Source organism: Cyprinodon tularosa, unplaced genomic scaffold, assembly GCF_016077235.1.
Source record: "Cyprinodon tularosa strain WSP-4 unplaced genomic scaffold, ASM1607723v1 ctg152, whole genome shotgun sequence".
In the NCBI taxonomy this organism is placed as follows: domain Eukaryota; kingdom Metazoa; phylum Chordata; class Actinopteri; order Cyprinodontiformes; family Cyprinodontidae; genus Cyprinodon; species Cyprinodon tularosa.
The window spans coordinates 852,821-874,848 of record NW_024038354.1 but is presented as its reverse complement, the minus strand read 5'-3'; the positions used below and the strand labels follow the sequence as shown (position 1 = coordinate 874,848).

The 22,028-nt window shown below is 41.1% G+C and overlaps 2 protein-coding genes across 3 annotated transcripts in view; one reads left to right on the top strand and one right to left on the bottom strand.

Moving 5' to 3' along the window:
• ripor3 (RIPOR family member 3) overlaps positions 1–9,005 on the top strand; it is a 57,361-nt gene extending 48,356 nt beyond the window's left edge. For both annotated transcript variants that reach the window (XM_038279709.1, XM_038279710.1), the window contains exons 16-26: positions 1,407–1,497; positions 1,574–1,789; positions 1,859–2,004; positions 2,083–2,239; positions 4,005–4,134; positions 4,207–4,371; positions 4,460–4,624; positions 4,709–4,911; positions 8,190–8,273; positions 8,350–8,440; positions 8,518–9,005. In XM_038279709.1, the coding sequence (XP_038135637.1) occupies positions 1,407–1,497; positions 1,574–1,789; positions 1,859–2,004; positions 2,083–2,239; positions 4,005–4,134; positions 4,207–4,371; positions 4,460–4,624; positions 4,709–4,911; positions 8,190–8,273; positions 8,350–8,440; positions 8,518–8,618 (1,549 nt within the window). In that variant the 3' untranslated portion in view covers positions 8,619–9,005. The remainder of the gene's footprint in view (positions 1–1,406; positions 1,498–1,573; positions 1,790–1,858; positions 2,005–2,082; positions 2,240–4,004; positions 4,135–4,206; positions 4,372–4,459; positions 4,625–4,708; positions 4,912–8,189; positions 8,274–8,349; positions 8,441–8,517) is intronic.
• A 1,998-nt stretch (positions 9,006–11,003) lies between these two features.
• LOC119779869 (bladder cancer associated protein) lies at positions 11,004–19,085 on the bottom strand. The gene is made up of 2 exons (XM_038279707.1): positions 18,922–19,085; positions 11,004–12,170 (listed from the first exon to the last, which is right to left on the bottom strand). Exon 2 carries the CDS (start codon positions 12,032–12,034, stop codon positions 11,771–11,773), a length of 264 nt encoding a protein of 87 aa, XP_038135635.1. The 5' UTR covers positions 12,035–12,170; positions 18,922–19,085; the 3' UTR covers positions 11,004–11,770.
• Between the last annotated feature and the right edge of the window lie 2,943 nt (positions 19,086–22,028).

The window sequence follows — 22,028 nt, the reverse complement described above, 5'->3', positions numbered from 1 at the left end:
CAGCCCACTATATATTATGTAGATCCACAAATTAGTTTAAAATCGTAGGGAAGCGGCTGTTCCAAACGCTTCTCCCGAATTCTCCCGAGTGGTGCCCGACTTTACACGAGTGAATAAAGTCAATACGATTGGTCGTTTATCAAGGGGGCGGGATTGTTGTGGCGCAAGGTTCGCAAGCAAGTTTGGTTGTGGCCGGTTTGTGGGAAGCATCTTGCTAACCAGTTAGCAACTTAGTGCTAGCAGGTTCCCAATGGGATATTCCATTGGGACCAAGTAGCACTAAATTGGTGACTTAGAAACGACGCTGTCAAGGAACGCTATGGACAGAGGAAACATGCAAGAGGAGGAGAGTTTAGTGTCGGAGGTCGTGGATGAGTCTCCTCCGTCATCCATTTTTTATTTAGAGGAGGAAAGCGGGGACGAAGATGTTGTGGAAGAGGACGCCAGGGCGACAGAAGCTTGGTTTGGTGTAGAAGGCTTCCAGCCGTACATGTTTGAGCCCTTGCCTCACAACGCTGCCAGTTCTGTTAGCTCTACGCCTGCTGAAGACACAGACGTCCATCCCCGTGAACACTGGGATGCAACTCAATGGGAAAGGAAAGGATTCTGATTCCAACCGTTGCGTATATTAGCTGCGACATATGAATCAAGATGCTATGACCGAAAACATTTGATTGACAGATGACTGTTGATATATGATTGGATGAATTTAGGTGTTCAGGCTGACGTAGAACTAACTGGCCTGCAGAAGATAACGGAAAAAAAAACAGATTTTAAGACAGGATTTATTTTTAAAAGAGAAATTTTCTATATTTTGGGACAATATCATCTGATAAAGAGAACATTTATAGACATGTTTCAGCCAGAATGATTTAACATTTATATGACCTAATTACGACTTTTAATGACACTAATGTATTAATTATAATACAGTGTAAAAAATGTTAAGGATCAGTGACTCCAAATTGAGACATGGTCTTCAGCTGGAAAAGGGTAAAGTGCCTTCTCTGGTTTGGGGAGGATGTCTCCCCCTAGTGGAGGAGTTTAGGTGTCTTGGGGTCTTGGTCATCAATGAGAGGAAGATGGAGCAGGAGATCGACAGGTGGATCTTCAACCACCTAAAGATCAGAGTAGGTCCAGGAAACCAGGACAGGTGGCGCCCCCTTAAACATCACATCCGGAAACACGGTGATGACTTCAGGGGACCCTGTGTTTCCGTTTTACGCCTAAAATCTAAACTTAGGAACAAAACCAGGAAGATGGACCAGGCAGAAAGTTTGTTCCTGGATCCACGGGACCAGAACCAGGAGTAGACCAGCACTGGTGCTGATGGCTGGGATTTACTGAGGAGCTTCTGATTCCTGTGAACTCTTAGCTCCAGTTTGATGCTGGTGATGTTTGTGCAGGTCCAGCACGCCAGACATCCTCAGGAAGAACCGGCCAGGAGAACCGGACCCTGAGACACATGGCGCCGCTCTGCAGCAGAGATGTGAACAGGTAGATCTCAGCGGGTTCCTCTTCCAGCTCTTTTCTTGGCTCTTCACTCACCGGGCCTCATGTTCACCCTCTGCAGGAATCTCTTGACCATGACGCCCCCCCACCCAGACCGCCCACTCAGCCTCCAGCCTCAGGGAGAACCAACATGAGCGGCGCCCAGCGCCGGGCCCAGGCCGTCCGACTGGGAGCCCTGATGGCAGAGCTGGAGAAGTCCTTTCACACAGAAAGCAGCTGTGAGAAGGAGCTCCGGGCTTTGGAGCACCAGGTTCAGCATCTGGGAACCATCCTGAAGGTACGTCTGAGGTCAGACACTGAATGCGCTGAAGCAACGGCGCCCTGATGTTCTACTCTTCTCCTGCAGAACGACCTGTCCCTTCTCAGGAACTCGCCATCAGAGGAAACGCTGGCTGTGGAGGAAGTCCTGGGCAGCTTTGACTTCCTGTCCCTCGACCTCAACGGAGATGATGACACTTCCTGTTTGGGCAGCATGAGGCTGAAAGACAGTGGGTGAGTTTCGCCGCCACTCAGGGGACATCTGGACATCAGTGACGTGTTCTGGAGCAGCGCTTCTTCTTCTCTCCTCAGCATCAGTTCCTTCCAGCAGAACACCCTGAAGAGTTTGGGCCTCCTGTCCAACAGCCAATCAGAGGAAGAGCTGGTCGCTGCCCCTTTGACTTCTGGGAACTGGGGTCTTGACCAGGCTCTGGAGACCCACCTAGACATCTGCTGCATCCTGCTGCAGGTACCAAACCGTTTGTCAGATAAATCCAGAACCACTCTTCCTAAGAATAAAAAATAGAGCAGAAACACCTGAAGAATTTATTGTTTATAGAGCCGTAGCTTCTAGAGCGAGTAGAAGGTGCAGCTAGAAGAGGGGCTGATGGGAGGGGCGCGTCAGGGAGGAGGTGTTTTAACCAGAACTAGAATGGAAAACTCAACATTTTCTAAACCTATAAATCAGGGAAACTCTGAGGCTGTTTCTCTCTATGTGTTCTTGTGCGTCCTCGTGTCCTCGTGAAACATCGTCAGCCTCAGCCCTAGCACTGTTCCAATTCACTAGAACAGCAGACCAAGAACGGACAAAGTCCCCTGATGTTGTTCTGGCCCCTCCCTCTTTACCCAGCATGCATCAGATCAGACTTGGACAGCTGTCCCAGCATGCATCAGAGCAGACTTGGACAGCTGTCCCAGCATGCACTGCAGCAGCAGCAGCTTCCAGGTTAGCGCTCACAGAGCTCAGAGTATTGAGTTAAAAGTTCTCCTTTCTGTTGCTGTTGTTCAATAAAAGTACTTTTTAAGTAGTCTAGTTAACTAGCCCCACCCGCCAGCGGCCAAAACCATTTTTGTCTGCAGTCGTCTAGCCTCGGCCCAGAAGAGGCGGGCCAATCACAACGCAGAGATGTGTTTTGAATTTCTGGATGCAAAGTGGGCGGGGTTTTGAGGGCGTGACGACAAAGCTGTGCGACGCTGGAGAAAACACAACAAGGAAGATGGCAACAACTATTGAACAGTTCTGGTTTGACTCAGCTTTGGAATCAGTTTGGAAGGATTAGACTTTGAGTTTCCGTTTAAACGTGAGCAGGAAGAGGCTTTACGCTCATTCATTTTGAAGAAGGACGTATTCGCCGTTTTACCTACAGGCTTTTTGTTTACACATTTAATCTCACATTTAGTCTGGTTTATCAGGCTTTAAGACCATATGTAGGGAAAGACCTCATAATGACGAGATATCGATCTCGTCATTTTGAGATAAGCTGTCAGATTTCTTTTCTCTGTGGTGAAAGTAATACGCTCCGTAGAAACTGTTGCAGCTAGAGGTCTGAAATGTTCTGCAGTTGTGGTTGACATGATGTAGAACAAATGGAATACAATGAGACCTGCCTTTTCTCAACAATATTACTGCTGTTCAAAAACGCCTTTCATTTTCCAGAATAAAGAAAACAACTTTGAGTCATGTTTGAACTGATGCAGCTTAGGCTGTGTTCTACTCACCATTTTTATTTATATATTCAGAAACTAGAAGGTTTTAGCTTTTAAATAATGTATCACACGCGTCATTTGGGCTTATAGTTCCTAAGTTATTTGCTTCAAATTAGGTGGGTTTAATGTGCAAAAATAAGAAATAGTTGTATTAACTGTAACGGGTACCATAGCAACAGCACCTTGATTGACAGATATACTCCTGAGAGAGAAGAGGAGACGCTTTTCAGTTTGAAATATCCTGCAGTAATGAGGAAAAAACAACGTAACCCGCACTCGCCCCCTGCTGGTGTGAAGCAAACATTACAACATACACATTGAATGAGAATTCAAACCGCTGCATAAAAAAATGCAACCTCTTTGGGGATAACCTTTCCAAAATAAAATACAGTAGTTTATGTTCAATATAAATTACAAATTTCTCTTTTTTCATTAACAAAAAATGTGACGCTTTTGTCTGTTGGGTCTTTGGTCTCCTCTACCAGACTGATCCGGATCACCTCCTTAGTTCTCTTTGTTTCTTTCAGACGATAAAAACCAGCGACTTCGGTCCGACTCGCAGGGAGCTGCTGCAGGAGATGTCCAACCAGACGGAGGTTCTGGACAGAGTCGGCTGTCTGCTGCTGGAGGGGAGGGACGACATCACCGCCAGAGACAGTCAGTGGAAAACCGCAGGTTTAGAGAGACCTGATGCTGGGCTCATCTGACACTCCTCGCTTCCACCTGCAGGCCTCCCTAAAGCCCAGAGGTCCAGGAACCTTCTGCTGTTCTGGGAGGAGTGTGTGAAGGACAGCAGCTCTCCGTTCTGCTGCGATGGGGAGACCTTTTCCAGGACGCTGAAGAAGCGTTACACTCATAAGGTGAAAGCCAAGCTGCCGGGACAGTCGGAGAAAGGTACAGCAGCTGTCAGACCTAACTCTGTCTCCTCTTACCTCCATCATCAAGCTCTCCCAGAGTTCCTCTCTCCTCCTCCTCTCTGCAGTGTTTTCCAGACTCCTGCAGCAGCTGCAGTCGGCCTGCAGGCTGCTGCCGGGCTGTCGATCCATCTGCAGCGCAGATAGAGTCACCCTCTTCCAGCTCTCCGTTTATCTGAAGCGCTGGAGCTTCCAGGATCTGGGGGAGCACATCTCCCGCCTTTCCAGAGAAGGTAGAGCCTTCACGCCTAAACGCCGCGCTGCTGGATCTGACGTCGGTCAGATTTTCATGCATCAGGGCTCTTTGTTTTCCCCAGAGTACCTCCTGTCAGCACTGATCAGCCCCAAACGGAGGAGGGCTTTGAATAAGCTGAGGGGGCGGAGACTATCAGAGCTCCTCCCACTGGAATTCACCCTGCAGACTGTTGCCGCCCTGCTGGTCGACTCCAACCACAAAGTTTGCAAGGCTGCAAGCAGCTGCGTGTGCAGAGCGGCAGGCTGCAAGGCCTTCAGGAGCAAGGTGATCCGAACGGAGCGGTGCTGAAGGACAGCTCCACAAATCTTTACCTTTAAATCTATTTGGTGCTTTCCTAAAAAATATCAAAGAAGATCTAAAGATTTTTACTTAAGTCTGAAAATTGTATCTAAAGATTTATCAAAATCTTAGTAAATTTGACTTCATATAAATATTTAATTTACTCTAAAATGATTGTAAACTATTTTTGTAAATCTTAAGCCCAGTGGGTACCGGGCCCAGCCGACACCTGCTGCTGTTTATCTATTTATAGAAATGGCCAAACCACAGTCACATGGTGTTTCATCCACACGTCTTTCAAATGGGGCGTTAAAATTTATTTAATTATTTTTTCACAAACACTTTTTGTTTTATAGCTGCGTAAACAAATAAAATGAGATTTAAAATTCCACCTGACATGTACTCTGCAGGAGTAATGCAACAGCAGGCATTCATTTTTAGCCACGCCCCCTAATGGCCGCCATTATTGGAAACCAGAGGCTCAGACCTTTCCAAGGAGGGGTCAGAGGTCATTGTGTGACCATTTCAGTTTATTAACATGCGTTACATGAGCTTGCTCTGTTATTCTTATTTTCTATTACGTTTGTTGATATTATTGGTAAATTTAATGAACCAACGGCTAAATCTTAGGAACAAAGGCTTTGTCTTATGCAGAAGGTCTCCAATAATATTAATCAGCATATTTATAAAACCAGATTCCCTTTTATGAGCGGAAAAAAAAATCATTTTTGCACCTTTTGTGTTAAAATCCCATTTCCACCTAGCTCTCTGCCCACTCTGTGGAGCAAACATGCTTCAACTGATTCAGTCCAAATCTGCTTGAGTTATAACTCAAAATGGCCGACTTCCTGTGGGGTTTGGACCATGGCTCCAAGAGGCTTTTTTGTAGATCCTGATGGGTTAAACATGCGTGCCAACTTTCATAATCAAGATGTGGATCTATAAAGTCTAAAATTGACTTTCATGGTGTTTTTCTCAGTGTTTATTTTTGAAGAAAATTTGGCGAGGCTAAATATTTTTCATTTTTCTTTGTTTAATCACCTATAAATCAGACATGGTTAAATTTAAAATATTGGTTCCACCTGAAAAATATTCCTCAATGCCTTTCTGTCAAACAATTTATTGTATTTCCTATTTATAGTTTGGGAGCCGGACTTGTTTCAATTCACAGATGTAATTTCAGGGAGAATTTTTTATTTATTTATTTTATTTTATGGATGTCTTTATTGAGCCACAGCCCAGAAATGGACCCCAAACACAAAAAATAGTCCCTTTTTCAAAAAACAATATTCAGAAAAAACAGCCACCCACCAGCCCCTCCCACACCCACATCCCCCCAACCTCACGCTTAAGCAAAGAGCATAAATGACAGTAGATTAAAATTACAGACTAAGGGACAGGAAGAGAAAGGGAACAGCAATGAAAAAACAAAAATACTAATAACCTGAAGAAAAAATAATAGTGAAAAGAAAAAACATCGAAATCTAAAGAGGAGAAAAATAAATAACTCAACTGGTTGGATGTGTAGAGTGTGTATGATGGAGAGCAGGGGGTCCCAGGTCCTACTGAATGATTAAATTACTCAATGAACCCTTAAAGGAAAATCTAAGCCTCTCCAACTTGAAATTGAACAGAACCTCTTAGACCAGTCGACTGTAAGTATTTTCCCAGATAAGCTAAATTAAACGTCTTTCCAGTAAAGAACAGAAAGCCATGCAGTGTCGGGCTTTGCTTGAGAAGGATTTAGTTTAAAGAATATCAGAAATAGCTTAAAAAGAGGAGGGATCCTCCCTGCATGCAGCCCTGTGGACGGTAGCAAATATCTCACACCAAAAATCTTTCATCTTGGTAACGACCAAAACATGAGGTCAGCAGGAGACGGATTACATCTATTACAGGTGCCAGTGAATTTTGACAGTCAGTGATTTCTATAGTAGATGCTATCTATTCATTTGCATTGGATTAGACCCTGTTAGGATAGATTTAGTTAGTTTAGATAGTTTAGATAGAGGAATTATATATAAATTATAAGATATTAGTCCACTGGTCTGTTAGGTTCACTGGCTTCTCTAAATTCTCCTTATGCGTGAATGAGTGTTTGTCCTGTTTGTCTCTGTGTTTCCCTGCGATGGACTGGAGACCTGTCCAGGGTGGACCCCGCCTCTCACCTGTAGGCAGCTGGAGGTAGACACCAGCACCCCTCGTGACCCCACCTGGGATTAAGTGTGTTAGAAAAAGGATGGTCCACTGGTCCTCCTCAACAGTCTGAGTCAGTTCTGACGTGTAGCTGAAGCATCTTTGCTGCTCTAGCTGCGCGGTGATAAAGTGGGTCTGATGCGTGGTGGGCGGAGCTACCCGATCCTTTCTCTGCCTGGAACAATGGCAGCTATATTAGCTGTGATCAGCGGGTAAAAAGTAGTTAGAATCTATGTTGAAGTGAGAAAGTCCTCCTGAAAACATGGTCTGTGCAGTCAGTTCATCCAGATTACCATCCTGCCTTCAAAGATTATTTCTCTGTGGGAGCCGCTCAGACCCCCACATACCGGCGCTGCGCTGTCACTGGGAATCCCCAGCAGCAGCTCCCTCAGGCCTCTTGGGGGTTTTCCCCTACTGTTGGTGGCGGCTTGAAGTAGATGTTAGCGTTTTTCAGGTCTGTGCTACAAACTGCAGGCAGCAGGATAATAAAAGCCAACATATTCTGCCGGCAGGTTTCTACATTTGAAGTTAATTTAGGCGTTAATAAACTGTTTCAGAGGAGTGATCATAGCGCTCTGCATCAGCAGTGCTGTGTCTGACTCCCTGCCAGCTCCCAGATCAGCTTCTCTCATTGGTTGATGCGGCGCGTCCAGCAGCTAAAGTTAAATGTTTCCAACTCCAGCAGCTCGTCCTGCGCCTCAGATGCTCAGAAGCTCATGAGGTGCTGCTCCTGCTGCTCAAAACGCGCTGAGGGACGTTTAGCTGCACCTTGATGCACTTCAAGCATTGACTTTGCATGTAAATTAGCTATTTCTGCTGCTAGCGGTCTGAACGTAGCGTTACAGATTAAAATCTGATCTCTCATCTATCTGAGGTTACAAGGAACAAACTTAAATTGTATGTTTGTTTACAATTTTAACTTTCATTTACAAATTCACGTTTTTCTTGCCAGTTATCCGACTCTGTATTATCATGTCTGCCATCAGCTTCCCACTGATCCCAGTTGAGTCGCGCTGCTGGTTTCAGAGAGCGCTGCTCTGATGGTGTGTTTTGGCTCTTTGCTCCAGGCGCTGGTTTTCTACACGGAGAGCCTGAAGAGCTCGGATGTTCTGATCCAGCAGGGATCCTGCCTGGCTCTGAAATGCCTCAGGGTGAGCAGAACCGGTCCAGCCGACGTTCCCAGTCCCGGGCAGCTCCACTCACTCACCGCCTCTCTCTGTTCGCCAGGCCACCGAGAGCGTGGACCACATCGCCGAGCTGTGGAGGTCCACGGATGAAGATCTACGCAGCACCGCCAAGGAAACCATCTTGTCATTTGGTGCGAACCCGAGCGTCTCTTCATCCTGGCAGCCTCTCCGGTTGCCATGGTTTCACTTTCTTGTTGTTTCCGTCCAGGTAAGAAAGGATACGAGGCCTTCCAGAGAATGCAGCAGATGTCCGTAGAGATGCAGGAGGAGGCTTACCGGAACCAAGAGACGGAGATCACCATTTTATAGGAGATGTTGGAACAGAACTCGGACTGTGACTAATTTCACTGACCTGTCAGGAAACCGAGACGGAAACTTCTCCTTTAGCAACTGCAACCAGCAGAGACGAGGAAGACATGAAGAGCTGCTAGTTCTCAGTTGCAGAAACATTTTCTATTACAGAATGTCGGATACAGCATCGAAATCAAAAATGAACATTTATTTTCATCGTGGATGTTTTTAATATGTGTTTATGCACGGGCGGATTTACCTTTCAGCCATAATAGGGAGGTGCCCAGGGCCCCAAGTTCCTGGGGGCCCCATAAAACTCATTTTACTTGAATGGTTAATATAACTATTATTTATTTCTGCACATTTTTGATGTTTTTGATAAAAATCCTTTGGCTAAAATGCCATCAGAACGCTGATAATATTAAGTGTGTCTCAGCCCCCCCTTCAGTGTCCACCATATTGGATCAGTCCATTTGCTGCACATGTTCAGAAAGGTCCAAACAGACAGCAGCAAACCATTTGAAAACAAACCATGCAAAGAGCAGTGTTGCTAACTTAGCGCTTTAGTCGCTATATTTAGCCACTTTTCAGACCCCTCTAGAACTTTGATTTCTAAAAAGCTCCTAGCGCCAAATCTAGAGACTTTTTTCTGCTACTGGAGACTTTGGAGACAACATCTAAAAGCAGCGAACTCTGCTCTCCAGAGCAAGTAGATTGGTAACCCCGCCTCCTGCTCTCCTCTATCTTGTCTGCTGTCATGATTCATGCAGCTATTCTTTCATCCAAATGAAAAATGGAGAACAGAGAAGCAGATCATGGCTTGTCTACAGTGAAAAGAAGGACTGGGTTATTTACTTTGGCCTTTTTGGAAACACAGGAAGGAGCAATCAGCTAAGTGAGCTTAGTGCTTGGAAAAAATCTTTCATTCCTTTAGAGACAGCATGAAAAGTCAGCTGAGTACAAAACATAGAGAGGAAAACAAGAAGAAAAGGGACAAGAAGAGAGGGACAAAACCTAGAACAGATCACGGATGTCTATTCTATTAACATTTCTCTATTTGTAGAATGGGGCTGTTCTATGTGTTGGCTTCTCCATTTCCTAAATCCTTCCCTGTGTTTATGATACAGGAGTAAAAATAGATATTTTGTTCGACTGAATAAAAGCAGGATTCTCCCCTTCAGTGTCGTTCTGCTGCTTTATTTTAACATCAAAATGTAGGATTTACAGATGGCATCAGAGGGGATTTAAAAAGTTTTTATTTTTTTGTTCAACTGTTCTGGAATAGAGGAAGTTTGAAATTAATCGCAGACCCATTGCTCACTTTGATCTGTTCTGTTTATGACTTCAGGTTTTATCAAAATATGTCAACTAGCAACAAAACCCAGAGCACGGATTTAAGATTTTAGACGGAAAAAAATATACAATCTGTCACAGGAATGGTGCCCTCTGCTGGTTGAACCAGAGAACTGAAGCCTGAAGGAGTTCAGAGGAAACTTTGGTTAAAACAGGAATCAGCCTTTTGTTGCGGATTAAATTGCCCTTTTTTTCTTAGTATGGAAAAGTTTCAGTAAACCATTTTTTCTGCCTCATCTAAATGAAGGGTGATGCAGACATCCCAAGTTCCAAAAACTCATGTCAGGGAGATCTTAACCTCAGCATACAGCTCGCCATGGCCGGTTCTAGACAGGGGCCAACGGGGGCCAGAAATTCTCATGATGATCTGCGCTGGAACAGACATGGTTACTGTCGGGTCCTTTGGATCCATTTCATTCTTTTTCTTCACAAATTCTGTTTTACTAATTATTCAAAAACAATAAGATGATGATAAGACTTCAGTGGTATTGAGATAGGATCCCAGTTTGCATCTGATAAATGTTTTATTTTCACAAAAAAAAAAAAATCCTCTAATTTTTACAGATGAATTTAAGTTTTTCTTGACTTCTAATTCAAATTTGATAGAAAACAGCAGTTGTAATATAAATTAAGTTAAAAATATGTAAAATTCCTGAATTATAAATGTATATTGACCTCATAAGAAATAGAATTTCTATTGAATCAAATTGAAAATAAATTTCCCTTCATGCAGCTCTCTAAATATATTTAAATCTCTTGCTCCGTTTTTAATTTCATGCTTTTCTGGGCCCCCATGAAAACACGCTGGCCCCTCGATACATCTGGTCTAGATCCGCCACTGTTCCTCCCCTGCATTCGTCTGTTATTTGTTGTTACCCTGCTTTGCTAAATGATTCAACAAAAACGTATTAAAACAATCTGTTTTTTATTTTAAACATTGTGTCTAAAGGGTTTTATTAGCTGGACTCTGGGATAAAATGGCTCCTTTCCCTTCCAAAGGTTGCAGACTCTAATCTGCTTGATCGTAAAAAGAAAAAAGCACAACATCCAAACACTGAAGAAAGACTTTATTTAAATTAAAACCAAGGTAAACTTGCGGCGTTGAGCACATTCCTCGCCCCCCCCCACAGCAGGAACACGGAACAAAGAGTCTGACAGCTAAACATCAGCACTGGGAGCGCCGGATCACCGTGGAAACAGAAATGATCATCAGACGTCCTGCAGGGATAAAGGTGGTTCCAGCTTCCTGTATTGCTTACGGTTGATAAAAAAAGATGGCCGACCCGTGTCTCCTTGTTGGCCGCCTGCAGAGTCCGCACGGTTTCAATATTTCAGCATCAGCAGACGCCGCGCCGGCCGACCGCCGGTCGGTACCCTTTGGAAGGTTTCAGCGTTTTGTTCAAGTTAAAAACTGAATCTGACAGTTTGGAAAAAAAGAAAACAGCAAATCATGCAGGAGGAAAATCTGCTTAAAAAACAAAACAAAATGGAGGCGCAGGAAGAGGTGGAAACACTGATGGGTCCAGGAGAAGCTTGTTGCGTTTTATCGGACCGTGAAGAACGTCTCGCAGACGGGCTGCAGAGCTTTGGACACCAGGAGAAACAGAAAACGTTCAGTTTCTACTTTCTAATGCCTCACAGACCCAAACGCTGGAAATAAAACATCCTGTCGGCTCAAACTTAAAGATTCCCTTTGATTCTAGTTTGCTGATCTTCGTCTCCAACCGTTGGCTGAGCCCTCTGTGTTCCTCCGGCGTGGCAGTGTCATTCTACAGTAAATCCCCTTCACCGCCGCCGCCTGCTCATGCCGCCTCCTCCTAGGTGCCGACGATGGCGGGGTCGTGGGCGGCGTCCGGCAGTGCGGCATCCTGGCAGTGGTAGAGGAAGCAGTTGCCCCAGCAGCTGTAGCAGATGAGGAAGAGGGCGGCCAGGAACACCAAGGCACAGATGGTGCAGGGTTTCCTCTCCAGCAGGAAGCTGAGCAGGTAGAAACCCATGAACATGGAGTGGTTGAACCAGAGGGCCGGGTTCAGCGGCTTGGGGATGAGCAGCACGGGGAGGAGCCACTGCAGGCAGTACATGGTCACCGTAGGTCAGGGCGATCGGGGACGAACCGGGAGCTGATGGCGGCGATGGAGGAGGATATTCTACCCAACGGAACTGGGATGATGCAGGAAGAGGACAAAGCTGCTGGAAGTTTCTGTCGTCAGGTCATCCCTGAGGGGAAAAAGGGAATTCTAGATGAGACCCAAGCAGAGAAAATCCAGATTATAATCCTAGTCCTTAAGAAAACTAATCATCCCTTTAAAGACCCTGGAATATGGAGGGAATACTGGTCCATTATTATCGCAAAGAAAGAACTGTTTAATAATGGAGAAGAAGAAAAAACGATACAAATATTTATTAACTTTAACATCAAAGAAGTCAAGAGGATTTATTGATTAAACCATCTGTAAGGTCATCTAAGGTTTCATACCTCAGATGAAACCTTAATTCTATAAATCAAAGTTTTCTGCCCAACAGCAATGATGATCTGCACGGCAGCATTCTATACCCAGCTATTGTAGCATCTAGGATAGAGCTGTTAGTCTGGGAAATAATCTGCTTTTTATTCCAAATTATAAATGTTAACTTTGTTTTGCAACATAAAACTGACTAAAACCTTTTAAAGTTTTAGGCGCCTAAAACTATCACATCATCATAATGATGAAACTAAGATGGCTGCCAGAAACAACACTGGCTGCTAACTGAAACTCTACCTTTCTGTGTGACGACAAACCCACTTTATGAGTTTAATCACCACCTAAAGCGCTGGAGGGAGAAATTCTTTCTTACTCTGTATTACAGTGGGATTAAAAAAAACAAAACAAAAAAAAAACAGCGTCTATGCGATTTGAAAATTGTGTTTTTGTTAAACTGCGATTATATTGCAAATGCAATTAGGGCTGCAACTAACGATTATTTTAAAAATCGATGAATCGGACGATTATTTTTTCGATTAATCGATGAATCGGACAAAAAATATTTTTTATATTAACCTCTTTATTCCAAAATAAAAATTTTAGACAGAACAAACAAGCACACATGTATAGGTTGCTCATTACCTGTCCTGGTGCAATATGAAAAATAAATGTTTGTGTTAAAACTACGCAAACTTACATGAGAAATGTAGCTGTACATCCACAAAATATAGGGTACTTTGTTTCATAAAGCGCAAAAAAAGACATTTTTGTTTTTAAAAGCCCCTAAGGGGTTCAAACAATAGGCCCCCCCATTTCAACAAATGAGTTTTTTTAGACTAGAAGAGTTCTGCCTTTTAAGACAGGAAAGTACAGCAGTTAAAGTTGCTACTTAAGAAAATACTGAACCATAGAGATAAAAATAGCCCTGTGATTCAAATTATAAATTGTATTTGGAATAAAAATGAGAGAACTAGGGGTGCTAAAAAACACATCCTCCAAAGACAGATATTTACATGGGAATGTGGCAGATAATTAATTTACATATTACTGATCTTGCTGGATTTTATTCTGCTTTACTTCCATAAATTGCAGGATCTTCTTTACTTTATCTTTGCCAGAAGATTTAAACTTTAAAAGCCTTGCCCTCATAATTTGCAAGTTAATTTATTTATAAAGAAAATATAAACGCTGCTTAAGCTAATTCAAATGAAATTAAAAGTAAAATAAGTAGCCAACCTTATCACTGTCTGTAACCTACTAACACAGTAAGGAAAGCATCAGATGAGCTACCTGAGAAACTAACGTAACGTTTCCCCACTTTAAAACCCAACAAACATGGTGGTTCCGTGCCATGTTAATTTCTTTTGAAAAAAGTTGCATGTTATCACTTTTTTCGCTTTACAAAGCGCAGGCTATTTTAATTATTGTGATCAATTTGCGCCGTCAATCCCGGCGCATGCGCGCTTCATTTGCAGTCTGGACGCTGAGGCTCTGACTGCAGCGCTGAGAGGGACTCCTGCAGGAAAACGCGGTTGGGGTGGGGGAGGCGCCCCACGGCAGAGTAGAAACGATACATGCTTTCACGTAAGAGTCTCCAAAAGCCGCCAGTGAAACCGAAAAAAGTCGCCAGATTTGTCGCTAGTCGCTTTTTTGAAAAATAGTCGCTGGAGGGGTCTGAAAAGTCGCTGAGTTGGCAACACTGCACCTGCGGCGCTGACTCGCTCTGCCATATTTTTTTTTCTTCCTCTTTCAGTCAAGAGGCAGTGATGACGGCGCGGCGGATGACGCAATAATCGCGCGACACAACTAATCGATGATGAAATTCGTTGCTAACGCTTTTAAAAGTCGATTTTTATCGATTTTATCGATTCGTTGTTGCAGCCCTAAATGCAATAAATTTCCCAGGCCTAAGAGGAACGAATCACTTCCTGAGGTAACAAACATGCAGAGTTGGCTTGATGCACCCAGAAATAAAACCAAAAACCTTTAAAAGTGTAAAAACAGGAGGATTCCTGAAGCTTCATTTCTGCTTACTGCTGCTGCGAGCTCCGCAGACCGTTACAGATGCTGGTAGAAAATTGTATTTTCTACTTCCTCATGTAATGTGGTTTTGTAAGCTTGTGGTTTGTGCTGCACCGCCCCCTGGAGCAGGACAGCATATTAGGCACAAGTGAAAAAGCAGCACGGAGTATAGAAGCCACGGAAGACGCACTGAAGCTGTGGACATTGTGTCTGTGTGCCTCATTGTACGTTAACCCGCGTGCATCAGGCATAGATCGAGCTTCAGCCTCTTTGGTTTATCAGTGAGGCGTTTAAGGTCAAATCAGAGCAGCAGCTTCCAGTGATCTATCAGTGTGCGGCTGGTGAGGAAAAACAATCAGCACAGGTTAAGGCCGATGAAATGTAAAACCGTTTCCCAGCTTATCATCACCCTAACTGCATGCTAACGTGGCTAACTCACAGCGTTAAACACCAGGCAGGATGGCATAATGTTAAAGAAACATTATTTCATACCAAACAATAAACCAGTTGTGATTAATTCCCTCTATATGCTTCCTAATTACAGCTTCATAGTTCTACATCAGACAGTCAAAGGTTGGCAGCCCAGCTTCTGGGCTGCCAACCTTTATCATCGGCCCTCGAAGGACGCATGAATTCAAACACATCCTTACATTCGCTTTTTGTCTGACTACAGAGCCAGGATTTTCTGGGATTTTGAAGGGTGGTCTACGTTCAGCTGCGATCAGGCTTTTAGCTATACAGCAGCAACGCCGTACGATGTACGGCATTTACTAAAAAACAAAATGCAAAGAAACAAATTGTAAGCCCGCCTTCGCTCAAATATTTCTAAGTTGCCGGTGGGGTCTTCACCGGGCCGCCATCTTGAATGTCCTTTGTAGTCTGGCCTAATCTTGCGCTAAGCTCAAACGTTGCCTCGTATTGGTCACATGTCGGCGTGACGCAGGGCGCTGTGGAATATCTAACTTCCCTACAGACAATTTTCCTGAGTGGAACAAGTACGTTACGCTGTTTGCAAGCAAGTTAGCTTCAAACTTTGAAAAGTTTACGAGACTCTTCGAATGCCTGATAACTATAGGATCATTTTAGGGTTTTTTTGTCTTTTGGAGAATATTGTCCGTTAGTGATGGGTAGATCAGACGTCATAAAGCGTTTCGACACATTAGCAAACTATTGATATTGTATCAATACTGTGTCACTGGTTACTGACACCTGCTGGAAATTTTAAATCACTACAGCCCGCCTCTTTGGCAGATTAAACTGACATCGATTTGATGATTTAAGCCATTCTTTTCTTTAATCTATTACTTTATATCTATAGTTTGAATTGAAAACATGACTGATATTTTTAGATGCAATCGTTAACTGGAGTATAGAGACTCTAAAACATGCCTTTAGCTGAGAAAGAAATTATACCAAGATTGTAAAAAATATATATAAACATTTAGCATTTAAGATAAAAAAGTTTCTTCCATCAAGCTGCTTTAACCAGAACGCCTCAAAGTGGAAAAGTTTTAGTTTCACCTGCTTTCATTTAGTAAAAAGTATTTAAGGAACATTTGGCTGTCTGATTATTAATAGACTAATCAAAAAAAATAAAATAAAAAATCGACAGATTAATTTGCAAAATAATTGTTATTTGCAGCCCTAAATCAGAACAAATAGTTTCAGCTTTTAATGGTTTGAAATTGAGAATTAAAACCAGCAATAATTTTATCATCATTTCTATAAATGACTCTTTATCACCTTTATCACTATCCTCACTAAGGAGTCACAATAAAACATGAAATTTTATCTTCATATGAATTAGTGTGAATATTAGGACGTTTTCATTGTTTCCAAATCATCTCTGATGCATTTTTAACAGAAAAAACAAAGTGTACATCTGTGTAAATTCAGGGAATTTGGATTGAAGAAAATAACTTCCGATTCTTATGAGAACAGATCGAGTGAGGAACCTACGATCTCCTCTCACAGATGTTCTCACAGCTGAAGGATTCGCAGAAAAAAGTTTGGAAAACAGAGAAAAATATCAGAGATGGACAAACGGTGCAGGCTGATATATAAAAATATACTTTTATGCTGGAAAACTTTGATTTAGCAAACTTAACAATCTGTGATATCCACAGGAGGCACAGTTCTTTTTTTTTATTGGTGTTAAACAGAGGAGAGCCAATCTAAACGTTTGAATTATTCCACATTTAAAACAAACACCTCAAACTTTCCCATTGTGTCAGAATGTGAACCAATTATCTCCCACGCATTGATCTAAACCTCATCAGCTCTGCTGCTGCCTGAACAGATTTAGGAGGTTAAATTTAACTTCTTCACGCGTCTGTTTCTGTTTCTTTAACAGGAGAACAGGACGTGTCTGGCTGGGAGACAAAGATTTATTTCTGGCAGAAGCAGCTGGGAGCTCTTCCCCGCCACATGACCAGCTAACGTTGAGGAAACTTTCTACGGCTGAAGTGCCACAATAAGTGCTGTCTAAATTGTGCTCACACCTAGGAAGGAGCTAGAACCAGGAAGTAGAATGGTTCCTATAGTCTCCGGAATGCTTTCTGCAATATCAGATCCTATGTTTGTGGAATATTTACAAAACTCATTTGTATTTGCTTCCTTTTCTGACATTTCCAAATTTTGGTTTAACAAAATCATTTGGAAATACATATTTTTTTTATTTGATTCCCTCTTATAACACGGTTTAATATTCCCCATGCAGCCTAAGCATTGCTCTTTTTTTCCTATAATTTTAGTTTTTATACTGCATTCGTGTCACTACTTCTATGAAAGCATAAAAAGCCCCATGCATACTTGCATTTAGATTAACTTTGGCCCACCTTTGGTTTGAAACATTAAACATTGGCTGTTAGTTGGACCAATATGGGCCCAACTTCCCTCACCAGCCCGCTGCTTGGAGAACCCAAAGAAAATGGATCATTTCATTAACTCTACAGCAGAGGTCACGGATTAGCGGATGCGGTCCGGATCCACCTGCTGGCTAATCCGGACCCGACCTGATTTAAAACATTTATAAATTACAGCTTGTTGTCTGAGGACAGCGTCTAACCCCACATCCTCCATCTCCGCTCCAGACCTCCTGCACAAAGCAAAGCCTACAGCCTCCTGTTCCACCCGTCCTGCTCCGCTCTGACTTCCTCTGAGCTCCAGGAGAGCATGCGCCATATTATTAAATTCAAGAGCAAAATCAGTGCTTAATTTCACATAAAAAAAAAATCCTCACCATCATCCAGCCAACATGTGTGCAGTTTCTGCCCAAATGTTTTCAGTTTTTTGTGGATTTTTGTAGAAGGGATAATTAGGATCATCCATAGTTTGGATGAACTCTGTTTGTTTTCTGCTTCCAAACTCAGCATCTCTTCATCCAGACCTGAGAGGAGAAGTTTCTTCTGAAGTTGTGAGAGGCGCTCTTGGGTGTTTTGACTAGATTTGGTGAAACTTTTAAGCCTCTTAGTCTAAAATAAATATTTTGATTGAGATGAGAAATCTGCTTCCTGATATGTTGAAGTACCAAGAGTTTGCATCCAATCGTTTAAACAAACGGTCTTAGTTTTGGGGAATATATAAGCTGAGGAATGAGTCTGGAATGGCTTGAGAATGGCTTAGTCTCCATTCAAACCCAGGTTTAAAGCTTAAAGCCCACTGCCAACATTAAGACAGAAAAAAGAAAGAAAAATAACAAACGATCAGTTCAGGGGTTTGAGAAAATATGGGAATCAGGAAATCATCTATAAACCAAGAATGATTGTTGTTCTCTACTTCAAAACACTTTAGATTTTAAATTGGAACATTTATTTATATATATATATATATATATTTTTTTTTTTTTTTTTTTTTTTTTTTTTTTATGTAATGAATAACATGTATGCATTTTAATTCAGTATTAAATTCTGTTTAAAGCAACAGATTATAATAAAAAATGTCTCTGGACCTTTACTGGTTGATGGTTTTCTTTATTCGGACCCTGATCATTTTAAACTGGTTTCCACTGGTTTAGAGCTTAAGTTAAGCTAACAGTTACATTAGCAGGAATCCTCCACGTTTGGATCAAAATAAACTGCATCGTGTCATTTTAGACAGATTAAAACATAAATCAAAGGTTCAGATTAGGATTAAGTGACTCTATGGACCATTTGATCGCAGGTATGAGCACATTTCCAAAGAAAGAAAGAAGCTAGTAAAGTTAGCGCTAACTAGCTAGATAAAAACACGAAGCGAACCCATCAAATATTTCAAGAAAGCTGCAGGAAGCTAAACTAGAAGCTTAGTTTATATTCCCTCATTTGAATCCTGGCTTTAAAGACACATTCAGAGGATTTGGTGGAATAAAAGCGAAACGGCAGCATGAAGGGAAGCTAGCAGCAAGCTAACTAGCTTAGTAAACAGTCTGCCTCACAAACAGGAGAGATGTTTGAAAAGCTCGTTTACTAAAGAAAATGAAAGTTATGTCGAATATAGGAACAAACCTGACATCTGTAGGGTTCATTATCAGGAAACGGAAACCAGCAGCATTTATCAGAGACAGCAGCCGGACTGCGTATGAGCTAACGAGCTGCAGCTATGCTGCCTGCGGCTCTACTTCTTCTTCTTCTTCTGCTGCTTCGTCTTCTTCCTCCTCTACTTCTTCTTCTTCTTCTTCTTCTTATTGAGTTTTATTGGCGGTTGGCAAAAGACGTTAGGTGAGCATTACCGCCACCAACTGGTATGGAGTGTGGACTACATGGCAGAGAAAAAAAAAAAAAAAAAAAAAAACTATATCCTATTATACAACCTAATCTGTTTCAAAAATTCAAATATAACCCGATATCCTCTGCTTCCTGATTCTTTCTGCAATAAATCTACAATGTCAAGTTTCATTTTCATGTCACTAAGTTTCCTTATTAACCTGTTTCTCTGTATCGAATATTTACTACAATTTAAAATGACATGTTCCACAGTCCCATCTTCCCCACAGTCACATTTCCCTGTCTGATGTTTCCCTATCAAAAATAACGATCTGTTCAATCCAGTGTGTCCTATTCTAAGTCGAGAAATAATAATCTCTTCTCTCCTGTTCCTTTCTGATCTTCTCATTGGTCCAATTCTCTTTTGTATTTTATAAAGCCACCTTCCTTTCTTTTCTTCATTCCATAACTTTTGCCACCTCTCTTTTGCTTTTTGTTTAATTATACCCTTTATTTCTGTTATACCAAAACTAACATTAATGTCTACCCTTAACTTATTGGTACTCTCCTTAGCCATCCTGTCTGCCCTTTCATTTCCTTTTATCTCGTTATGTGCCGGAACCCACACAAAATGTACCACTAGCCCCATCATATTTATTCTGTAAAGTGTTTGTTGTATTTCAAGTAATATATCTGGTCTACTGACTGACTGATTATTTTGCAAACTGATTAATGACGAACTGAAATCTGAGCAAATGATAGATTTTAATGGTCTTACCTCTTCCACCCATTGAACTGCTAAAAGCAAAACATATCATTAACTATCACTGAAAATAATAACGGACTTACTATACTTCCCTGTGGTGTTCCATTTTCAATTTTCCAACTCTCAGAATAATCCTCCCCTATCCTCACTTGTATTCTTCGATCTTCTAGAAAATTTTTAATCCATCGAAACATATGACCATTTATACCCATTCTTCTTATTTTAATTAATAACCCTTCCCTCCACATCATGTCATATGCTGCTATATATAATCTTAGAATTTATCCATCTATATACACTTTGTATTTCTACCGGTCTATACCATACACACATTCACACTCTCTATAACCAAATTGTATGAAAAAATCGAATAATTATTTGTATACGTTTACTCCCCAAATTCTTCCTCAAAATATCCAATAAATGAATCTTTTCTTTAATACATTCAAACTCTCTCCTCATATATCTTCTCTGGCTTTCATATTGATGACATTCCAGTATAAAAAGTTCTATTGTTTCATATTTTCCACAGTAATCACATTTTCCAGTAGTTTGCTTTTGAATTTTGAAAAGTGTTTTATTCAATCCTGTTTGCTGAAATCTTAACCTTGTTATCTTTCTCTCCTCCTTTCTATTTTGTCTTCCATTTCTTTTTTCCTACAATTTTCTGAAATTTATAAAACCACGATTTTGTTTTTTCTTCATCCCACCTTTTTTGCTATTTTCCCATCAGTTTTCTTTAATAAAACTCTTTCCCTACGATTTACTTGTTTAACTGTAAAACTAATAGGATTTTGATTTGCCCTCTTTGCCATTTTATCTGACCGCTCATCTTTAACATTTTTGGTGGTTGGCAGCAACAAATATCCACCATTATGGGGTGTGGACCAGAATGACTCAGAAATGAAATTCTATTTGCAAATGTTTTATTTATAGATATCGAAATATTGTCCTGTAAATGTTACTTTCTGAAAAACTTCTAAATAATTCAAATAAATCTAATTGAACTTTTACTTTGCTTAAACTTTGTAATTAATTGCTGTCTCTCCTCCTCAATAATTGATTCATCTAACCCACAGTTTTCACATTTAGCAATCTTCTGTTTTCCCAAGATAAACAGATTATGTGGCGCCGTTTGTAAAGCTAAGCAGTCAAACATTAGGAGCCATATTTATGGTTAGTGCGTTTTAAGAGAAAAATCAGGGCCTTATATTTTTTCAAGTAATTTTTCACTATGTCATTCATTTATTTATAAAAAATCTTACTTTGTTAAATAAATATTTAGTTTGCAAATTAAATATTTAGTTTCTTAAATATTTAGCTCAACACTAAATATTTAGTTTGTTAAATAAATTAATTTGGATCTACATATTTATAAATAGATAAATATTCAGTTTGGAGCAAAATATTTATCTAACAAACTAAATATTTAATTTGCAAACTAATTTTTTATTTAACAAATTAAGATTTTTATAAATGAATGAATCAAATGGGGAAAAAATGAAATGGAAAAAAACAAACCTGATTTTTCTCTTAAAACACATTAAATAACCATAAATATTGCTAGTAATTTGTGACTGCTTAAATTCACAAAGTTTACGAGAACTGTTTAAGCCAGTCTATCCAAATCTCAATCGAGAAATAATTCTATTCAGTTTATTTCTATAGCTCCATTTCACATCATGTCATCTCAGGTCACTTTCCAGTTCACCAGATCATCCAGTCAGATTGATTCAAAGTTTTCTATCTAAGGAAAACCAGCTGATTGCATCGACTCATTGACTCTTCAGCAATCCCTCACACTAAGCATGCTTGTAGCGACAGTGGAGAGGAAAAACTGCCTTTGAACAGGAAGAAACCTCCAGCAGAACCAGACTCAGTGTGAGCCTGGTTTCCAACTCCTGATTTAAAAACTTTGAAAATTGGAGATGAATATATCTGAAATCAAACATGTTTTCCTTTTATTTTTTATTGTTTAGGTTGTATCATGTACTAAACAGACAACATAAAAAACAAAATACATGTTAGCAGTTTCAAAGAGCGAAAGAAAACATTTATTATTCTCTAGGCATATTATTGTGTTCGTTTAATAATGTTAGGCAAAGAAAAAGCATCATAAAGCACATAATTAATAAACTAAATA